This window comes from Octopus bimaculoides, chromosome 8 (genome assembly GCF_001194135.2).
Source record: "Octopus bimaculoides isolate UCB-OBI-ISO-001 chromosome 8, ASM119413v2, whole genome shotgun sequence".
Taxonomy (NCBI): Eukaryota; Metazoa; Mollusca; class Cephalopoda; order Octopoda; family Octopodidae; genus Octopus; species Octopus bimaculoides.
Window position 1 is genome coordinate 50,511,041 of NC_068988.1, and position 10,589 is coordinate 50,521,629.

Genomic DNA, 10,589 nt, shown 5'->3' on the forward strand with positions numbered 1-10,589 from the left:
ATATATGGGGTCATCCCATAAATAATGTGTTTTTTTAATACATGTATTATTTTTCAAAATTAAGATAAACAAAGTTCTTTTTTAATCTAAAATATAGTCTCCTTCATCTTCTACAGTGCTTTTCCATCTATCTGCTAGACTGACAAGGCTCCTCTTCCAAAATTCACTTGTCTATGACGAAAAATACTCCACTGGTACTGTTCTGACTTCATCTATAGAATTCATACTTTTTCCTTCCAAATGATATTGAAGACTGTGGAATAAATGATAATCAGATGGTGCAATGTCTGGCAAATATGGTGGATGGAGCATTGTTTTCCATTCAAACTGCTCCAGCCTTTGGAATGTCATCCTTGCAGTATGTGGCCAAGCATTATCCTGATGGAAGAACACCTTTCGTCTTGAAACCAAAGATGATTGTTTTTTCTTCTAGTGCTGACTTAAGCCACTCAAGCTGCTTGCAGTAGATCTCCTTTGTTATCATTTGGTTTGGATTTAAAAGTTCAAAGTAGACTAAACCTTTCATATCCTTCCAAACAGATAACAATACCTTATGTGGTTGAAGACCCTCTTTAGTCTGGGATGCAGGTGTTTCTCCTGCACTGTCTTTGGCACTTGACATTTTTATAGAGAACCCATTTCTCATCACCATTCACTATTCGGTCCCCAAAATGGTTCATTTGTGAGATGTGACAGCAAAGAAGAGCACTTATTCACTCTCTGTGCATGATTAGACTCGGAAAGTTTGTGAGGAATCCATTGACCCAATTTGCTGATCTTTCCAATGGCACGCAGGTGTTAATGAATGGTTGAATGACCAAATCCAAGCCTCGCTGCTAGTTCCTCAACAGTTACGATGGGATTTTGTTCCACCAGGGTTTGCAGGACATCCTTGTTGAGCTCTACAGATCTTCCAGAACAAGGCTTGTCTTCTAGGCTGTAGTTACTGGAACCACCATTGACACTGGCTTATGCTTATTGTCCGATCCCTATATACTGCATTAATATTCCTTGCACTTTCTGTTGCATTGTTGAACTTATAAAGCAAAATATGCCAAATTTGCTCCTTTGTCACTTCCATTATAGCTTTGAAAAAAATAACTGTTAAAATGGAACTGCTCTCTTGAAAACTTGCACTAAGAATAAGTATAAGGTAAAATTACTACCTGCTTTTATAGTAAGTTGATGCAGGTAGTTTATCCTGTCCCTCTCTGACTTTTAGTTCATACAATTGAAAAAACCACATTATTTATGGGATGACCCAATATATATATATTAAAGTTATTATTTTAAAGCAAGTTTAATAATAACAGCAGAACATTTACTTGATGAAGGTACTCAATTCTGAAAATAAAGTAAAATTTATTACAAAACTTAGTTGATTAGAAATTAAAGTTTTCCTGATGACTTCTTCAACCAGTTGAATAATCTGATTGAAGTCCCAGACAACACAAATTTTATAAAATGTGTGTGTGTGTGTGTGTGTGTGTGAGTGTTTGCTTATATACTTAAGTACATACATAAGCCAAAATGCTCAGACACTTACGAATTAAAGACATATGGAATGCTACTGTGTTCTAAACCAATATATGCCAACAATGAAGAACTAACCAAGGTAATAACCAAAAATATCCAACATCAAGGTGTACAGATAAAGATTTAGAAAATTTTAGCAATGTTGCACCACGTCTCTCTCTCTCTCCATCTCCACCACATTTCATTATAAGTAACACTACATCACCATATCCCCACCTCCACCAGCAAAAGCAGCAGCAGCAACAACAACAGCTACAGGGTAGTCTGAATGAGGTCCCTTCAAGATGAGAAATCGCAATGATAAAATAGCTTTGGTGATGTGAAGCAGAAATATCTCCCAAGCAAATGATATAATTATAAAGCCGATCCTCTCATTCTAAATGGTATTATCTTCAATTAGGTTTTTCTACATTACCATCCCCAAAGCTGTTTATCAAACCTTCACCGCCCACTTTTCTCTTTAACTTGTATTCGCTGAAGCTTTAATTATTTCATTAATTACTCCCTAATTAACATTGTTTTTCATGTAAGAGATACTACACTGAAATTAAAACCTTTGTCAATGTATACTTTAGACAGAATTGTAATGTTATTCCATAATCAAAACAGCAATGTTATTGGTGTCAGTCTTGATGGTGCTATTGAATAATGAAACACAAGTTCTTCAGCCAAACCAAATTTTTAAATAAGTAATAATTAGTAGCTGAAATTATTATCATTTTTACATGTAAATCTTCTTGAGATTATCATGAACATCATAAATTCTTACTTCTATCCATTTTGTAAAGATGTGGTTGCTTACTTACCTCACCAAAAAAAGAAAAATATCGAGGCTGGTATAATCTAATGGGTGAGTGATAATGATTTCAGTTTTGGAGAGAGGGGCAAGTCAATTACTTTGACCCCAATACTGACACTTTTTTTTTTATTAACCGCAAAAGGATGAAAGGCAAAGTTGACTTTGGAGGAAATTGAACTCAAAATGTAAAGAGTGGAACAAACGCCTCAAGGCATTTTTTGATGCTCTAATGATTCTGCCTGTGCTCCAGTGTCTGCTGTGAGTTCCTACAGCTGAATGCCCTTTGTACCGCCAACCATTTTGCAGAATATACTGGGTGTCTTTTTTGGGCCAAGTATATTGTTAGCCAAGAACTTATCAATGCACCTTAGTCTCTTCTACAATGATTATTTTAATGCCTGCTTTTTCCTGAGTCTGAAGCATGGTAAATTGTCACCTGCCCACCACAGTGGAACAAACAGAATTGATGTCTTAAAACCACCTTGATAATGTTTGCCCATGAAGGACATTGGTGATGGTGCCATGTAAAAAGCACCTAGTACATTCTGTTGAGTGGTTGGCACTAGGAAGGGCATCCAGCTGTTGAAACCAAGGTGTGGCTCCTGCCAAACTGTCCAACCCATGATGAACCCAGTCTTGTGTGACCTTGTCAGTAGGTAACTCATCATTTTCCGATTTGACATTATTATTATTCCATCTCAGAAAGTGGCAACTTAAAGTTTTTAGAACGGACAAAATGCTTTGTAGTATTTCTTCCAAATCTCTGCACTCTCAGTTCAAATCTACCTTTCATTCTTTCAAGATCCATTAAAAAAGTACCACTTTAAGGTAGTGGATTCACAGAGCTGCTAGATTAAGTAAGGTTCTTTGTAGTATATGTATTGGCCAATGTTAGAGGCCTTTTTCCTAGATAGAAATTAGTGGCTAATACAGATAACACAAGGCATTTTGCTTAACCCTCTAGCAGTTCTGTCAATCTCTGAATTTGCACTTTTTTTTGCTGACCCTTAAAATGATGAACAGTACAGTTGACTTTGGTGGGATTTGAACTGAGGGCACAGAAAGTTGTCACTATCTGGCCAAAGGGAAATATTACTTTGCTTGGAAATAGCTGAGGATTGGCAATGGGAAGGGTACCCAGTTATACAAAATCTGTCTCAATGACTTCTGTCCAACTCATGCAAGCATGGAAAAGTGGACATTAAACTGATAATGAACAAAATTTATCATCATGTAAATTCGTATGTGTATAGGTGGGTGTATTCTTCCAATACATACATATATTAGAAGTGTGTAGAGTCTAATATATATGTGCATACAGTAACTAGTATCATAGACCTATACCTGATAGTTTTGTGCAGTCAATCTTGTTGGTCAGCTGTATTCATCAGAGGGTTGAAAGAAATAACAGATAATGGATAGTTTTGAACAACATCTAACATCAGAAGCAGTTACTACAGATAATAGTAGTAAATTCTATTTGACACCACATGCATCAGGAGGATGTTAAAACAATGAATACAAAAGAACTAAGGCATGTAGTGGTTTGCTGTTTTTATTCATTTATAGAATTGGTGTGATGTGACAAATAATATGAAGTTTATCTCTATGCTAGCGGTTCCAGTTCTTTGAACTATTTCTAAATGTTTATGTTCCTTTCAGAATTGCTCACATAATGTTTTGTGTTTTCTTCTGCACCTCTTGATCTCCGAGCACACTACAAAAGTCATGTACAGTATACTAAATGACTGACAGAATAAATGTTTTGGATTAGATGATATTTTATTGAACACTTAATCAATATACTTTTTTTTTTGTGAAAACTTCAGCTTGATAGATTATGCATTTCGTCTTTAGAAGAGCTACATACTTCAGCTTATTGCATGTTGCATATTGATTTCTTTGCCTCATTTATATTTTGACTCTTGACAACACTGAACTTCTGCATACACAGTTGAAGCCCACCTTCACAATGTCTTTGTTAATGATGGCATTTTTTCCGAGATTCCTTCTTAAAAACACTCAAAGAAGACTCTCCGGATGTATTTGATATGAATGACACTTCATGCCATGGGGCATGGACTAGCTATTTGATAGTTTTTTTCACTCCTCACTATCTTTCAGTTTTTCTGGTCATGTCTCTTGGAATTTAATGTTTCTATCTACTATACTGTTCCAATATCAAGTGACCTTCTTTCAACTTGGAAGCCTGCATAAGCCACAGATCTGGTCTGTTGTTCACAAACCTCATAGAAACTCCCAGTTTAATCTTTCTTCTCCAAATAAGCATCACCTACTGCTAATACCTTCCTTCTCCAGACCGTCAAGTGACTCTGAAGTCACTAATTACTAGCTTATGTTTAGTGAGGCATTCTACACTAAGGAGATACTTAGTGTTCACAACCATTTGGCTATCCAATTTTCTACTGAGCATGAAGTCTATTTGGCTTGCATGTTTTCCTGGGGAGTAGCTGCTCAGATGGCTGACTAGTTTTGCTGAAGTTAGTGTTGAAAATGGTTAGGTCACTTACATCAGAAAAATCTAAGACCATTGATTCCTCTCCTGTATAACATAACCATAGCTTCCTTGTACAACGGAATAGCCTACATGTCCATTAAAGTCACCAGCCATCAGTCAATAAGGTAGTTTCTGCGAACAAGGATGCTCACGGAAACAGTACTTTTGTTTAGCTGTCAATCCCCATCATAGTAAATATGCAAAAATCATCATTGTGGCCTTGTAGCCTAATAACAAGCCTGAGCTTGTGCCGGTGGCACGTAAATAGGACCATTTGAGCATGATTGTTACCAGCGTCGCCTTACTGGCACTTGTACCAGTGGCACGTAAAAAAAAAACATTCGAGCGAGGTTGTTGCCAGTACCACTGGACTGGCTCCTGTGAAGGTGGCATGTAAAAAATACCACTTCGAGCGTGGTCGTTGCCAGTACCGCCTGACTGGCCCTTGTACTGGTGGCACGTAAAAGCACCCACTACACTCTCGGAGTGGTTGGCGTTAGGAAGGGCATCCAGCTGTAGATACTCTGCCAGATCAGATTGGAGCCTGGTGCAGCCATCTCGTTTGCTAGTCCTCAGTCAACTCGTCCAACCCATGCTAGCATGGAAAGCGGACATTAAACAATGACGATAATGATGATGATGATTTAAGGTGGGGTGAGTTGGTAGAATCGTTAGCACGCTGGATGAAATGCTTAGCAGTATTTTGCCCATCGCTATGTTCTGAGTTCAAATTCCTCTATGGTCAACTTTGCCTTTCATCCTTTTGGGGTCGATAAATTAAGTACCAGTTGCGTACTGGGATCGATGTAATTATTACGTGTACAATAAGGACAATGATAGAATTCATAGTCCAAACACAATTTCAGATCAAAAATATATAATCCACACAGTTGAATGACAGTATAAAAGTTTTTGCATTTATAGCTCACTAGTTCAGTTCTGAAGTTGGCATGTCATTGAACACATTGTCCTAGTTCTATGACTGCTGGGATTAAGTTCCAGATGAATCTGGTTCAGTCTCACACAGAATCCTAATTGTTTTGCACTGTTGGATACACACAATTGTAACTGTTGCTTCAATTAATCTCACAGAACAAAATACAAACTCTACTCTCAGTTTCACAGTTGTGTGGCTATTAGGAGGAAGGAACATTGGCCACTTGGTCCAACAAGTATAATATACTACACAGGTAAGTATGGAAAAATAAACATAAAATAGCTGAAAATAAATAACATAAAACATACAAAGAAAACAGTTGAAAAAACACAATTACTTTCTATTTTTTTTTCTCATTTTCTTTTTCCCTTCATTTTTTTTATTATAAAATCAGTCAGAAATAATAAGGCAGGCAAATTGAATGGAAGCAAATCAGTTCCTTGTTTCTTCTCTTTTTTTCCTTCTTTTAGCAATAAAAGTATTAATTGGTGTTGTTGCTGTTTTCTATTTAATTGATGATGATTTTGGTGCAGTTGTTGGTGTGGTTCTTTTCTCTAAGACAATGGTTCTAAATTTTATAAACATAAAAAATAAATGAACTATAGGTCTTTCTGAGCTTTTAATGCATTCTAGACAAAAATTTATCAAGATTGCTGGTGAAGGGTTCATTTTTAAAAAAAGGGACAGGGGAAATTTAAAATAAACTCAAAATGAAAACACTAACTATTGTTAAATCTAAAGAGACTCAAAAATTTTGAGAAAAAGAAAAGAAAAAGCCTTAGTAATTATTTATTTACACCGGCATGGAACCTTTGGAGGTTTTAGAGAAGAGAAAGATGTTAGTTTGTAACACTCATGCCTTTCCAAAAGGCATGAGGGGCATTAAATGAATCAGTTTCAATAGGGAATTGAAACCAAAATTGCAAATTCCATTTGCCATACTAATACAGCAATTGCCAATACTTGAAATAATAATATTAATATTAATAATAATATAAAAATACTTATCGTAACATATCACAATGGAATGTTATTATCTTTATTATTTCATGTGAAATTTTTTAAAATAAAAAAATAAAAAAAAAACAATATGTATATAGATATAAAAAATGAAAATTGAAGCTTTCAGATATTCTTTTCAGCTTTTTTTTTTTGTAGTTGTTTTGTTTTTGCTTTCTTAGAGAAATGAATAACAATCTGTTTCTAAATGTTGACACCAAGACGTTTCAGAACAGTTCAACATAAGATGTTTTATCCATACTTTTTTCTTTAATATTTCTTCCAAATTTTTTTTTCAACTTTTAAAATTTAATGTGTAATAATAATAATATTAAAAGAAAGCATATTTGATGTGTTTCTACCTTTTTCTAAATTTGTTATATTTTCTCCCAATGTTTCCAAAAAATAAACAAAAATTTATAAAGTTGGAAAGTTGAGAAAAATAGCTAAATCTTTTTTATTTAAGATCATCATCATTATTATTATTGTTACTCTTACTGTTGGTATTAATTTTGTGGAGATAATTAATGACATTATCATTAAGGAAGAAGACAGATGCTTAGATATTAGGTCAGAGGGCTTGGGGTCACCACTTCCAGATGGAGGTGATGGCCCCCAGGCGAATACGTTGCATAGCGAAAACCCCTTTCAATCATCATCTTTGTCTTTCTTGCCATGCTTCAGAATCCGAGTAAATTCTATGTAATCAAAGTTGCCACTTTTGATAGGCGCTTCCCGAAATATTTCATCAACCTAAAAAATAGAAAACAGAGAGATATATAGAAGTAAATTATAATCATTTGGTACTCATGTATATTTCTGTCAAAGTATAACAAGATATGTATTTATGTGAATCAGAGTTTGTATGTGTATTTATGAGGTTCTCACAAGTGCTACTGGTCACATAGAATCCAGTACATGTTGCATGGTCAGGCTGTCAGCGACTAAACTGGCACCCCAACCAAGCTACCCTGGTGAGGGGGGTTGCCAGAAACCTAGCAGGATTAAAAACAAGACCTTTTGAAAGGTTGGATGAACCTAGTGCAGCATCAATGGCTATCTAGCAATAGCATGGGTACACAGAAATTCCGGGATGGTGTCCGGCATGCTGGAAGACCACTGGGAGGGAGGCACCCCTCAGCTTCTGCTGAAACATGTCTTTAGGAGAAGGTCACTCTGATATAAAACCAGATATGCAGGGAATGGTATTGGACATTTTGGGGATCTTTGGTTTGTGCTAGAGATCATGGCGCACCCACATCCCTGAGCCTGCAACTCAGATTGGCACTAGACATCTTGCTCTGGCTTGTCTCTGGACAATGTCAACAGAGTGGAAAGGGTCAATGAGGTGTCATGCAAGCCTTATTAGACCTAAAACTCTGCAGACATTGCTGACCTCTGCTCAATATGTGCTGCTTTTTTTTTTCTACTTATATCCTAGAATGCACAATGTTCCTGAAGGTCAGCAATGGTCTTCCTCAGTCACAAGTGGACAGCCATCATATATCTATATATTTATTCTTTTACCTGTTTCAGTCATTTGACTGTGGCCATGCTGGAGCACAGCCTTTAATTGAAGAAATCAACCCCAGGCTTATTCTATCGGTTCTTTTGCCGAACCACTAAGTTACGGGGACGTAAACACACCAGCATTGGTTGTCAAGCAATGATGGGGTGGGGGAACAAACACAGACACACACACATAGACGATGGCCTTCTTTCAGTTTCTGTCTACCAAATCAACTCACAAGGCTTTGGTCAGCCGAAGGCCATAGTACAAGACACATGCCCAAGGTGCCATGCAGTGGGACTGAACCCGGAACCATGTGGTTGATATATATATTATGATTAAAAAAAGCAGAAAAAGTAATGCCCATGATCTTTTTGCAGGTCCTCTGAGAGGTGTGAGTGAATGAAAGGATGACTTGAAGGACCGCATGCTGAAGACCCAGTCTCAATACTTGTAACAGGCTAGAATCTACTTAAGGCATCCTCTGGTTAATAGATGATGTTAAACTGGGCAGTAGATTAAGTCTACAAACCAAAAGGAGTTACAAGTCATCTACCAGACTTCCACACAGTTTCCATCTACTTAATTTTACTTATAAGGCTTAGGTTGATCTACAGCTGTAATTAAAAAAAAAAGCACTTGTCACTGGCGCCCATGAAGTGGGGCCAAAAATGGGCACATGAGATTGCAAAGCATATGTATGTACATGTGAATCTTTGTCTTGACATGTGATAGTTGTAAACAAGCATTACTGTCATACAAGCAATGTTGTTTGTTTCTAACTTCGGAGCAATATTACCTTGCTTGGAAACAGGTGAGTGTTGGTGACAGGATGGGCATCCAGCCATAGAAAATCTGTCTCAAAAAATTCTGTCTGACCCTTGCAAGCATTGGTAAGTGGATGTTAAAATGATGATGATGATGGTTATATACAGAAATATAAATGTCTTAAGAAATATGACAGACGAGATAATAGAACAGACATGTCGAGAATAGCAAAGTGGAGAGATTAAAGACTTTAGTTAAAGTCATTTGCTAAATGTCCTGGCAGAAATGCCAAAAGACAAATCAAGACAAATTAATCCTGAGAAGAATGCAGTCAGCAACAGACAGACTTTCAGAGTCAGTGAGGTCTCTGTTGATATTAGTGAAAGTCACCGGATTTATCTGTTGATTAACAAGAGAGTTAATCAAACTTACTGTCTGACAGGAGAAATGTCACTTTTCACCTTTGTAAATTCAAATATGCCTTTTTTTCATGCCACTAATACAGTTAATTATTTAATGCTTTCAGAGTAACATCTTCGATAGTACAGCCGTTACACACACAAACAAACACACATATTCTTAGACGTATTCCAAAACAAGGTCACTGTAACTAATTATGCCTTCAATCAGCAATATACTATGACCTGCCAATGCACTAACATTGGTTCCTCTCTGTCATTACTACTAATACCACAGACTAATCCTATTTCTTCCATGCTCGCTTGATGCATATTGTGTTCTCCAGTCACCATATCAAATGCTAACAGATCCTTCATCAAAAATTGCAAAGATTTCAAAATGTCTTTGGAACTTATAGAGGAAAAAAAAAAAGACACACAAAATCAAAGACATAAGTAAAAGCTTAAATAGTTTATTTATTGAATACTTCCATTCTTCAAATTCACTCAGTATAGATCAGTGTTCTTTCAGTACAGGCCTAAACATACCAAATGATTAAAAAGGTGAATTTTGATAGACTAAAAGTAGGTTTGTGCAAAAGCTAATCTCTCTTTGTCGTCATTCTTTTGCTACATAATCTCAATGTATAAAATTTGGTCTTTTAATTGTTTGATATGTTTACATTTGTATTAAAAGAAAAGGAAAATATTCAATGACAGAAAAAAATTTAAAGAGCAGCAGTATTCAATAAATAAACTGTTTCACTTGTTAGTTATGTCTTTGATATTGTACCTCTGCAAAACACCTTTATTTTATTTTTGTTTTGTAAGTAAATGTGCTCACCATGTTTCATTTGCCTTTGTTATTCTGAAGTAGCATAATAAAAGTAACTACACTATAATATATATCCCAAATAATACCCTTTTAAAACTGTATATAAATATTTTCTAAGACCATTTTCCACAATAATTTTCACAAAAATCTTTCAAAAATTTGGAGATCTGAGTACTGCTTTTGATCTTTTGGCATTCTGATTATACAGCCATTTGAAATTTGGCCTTTGCACCCTACACTGACGCCCTACTCGGTGGTGTGTGTGTGTGTGTGTGTGTGTGTGTGTGTG

General features: G+C 36.0%; 1 protein-coding gene across 1 annotated transcript in view; it reads right to left on the minus strand.

The window, feature by feature from the left end:
- Positions 1 to 6,123: 6,123 nt before the first annotated feature.
- LOC106880565 (myosin regulatory light polypeptide 9) overlaps positions 6,124 to 10,589 on the minus strand; it is an 81,086-nt gene continuing 76,620 nt past the window's right edge. The window contains exon 5 of the mRNA XM_014930560.2: positions 6,124 to 7,542. Coding sequence (XP_014786046.1) covers positions 7,438 to 7,542 — 105 coding nt within the window. The 3' untranslated portion in view covers positions 6,124 to 7,437. The remainder of the gene's footprint in view (positions 7,543 to 10,589) is intronic.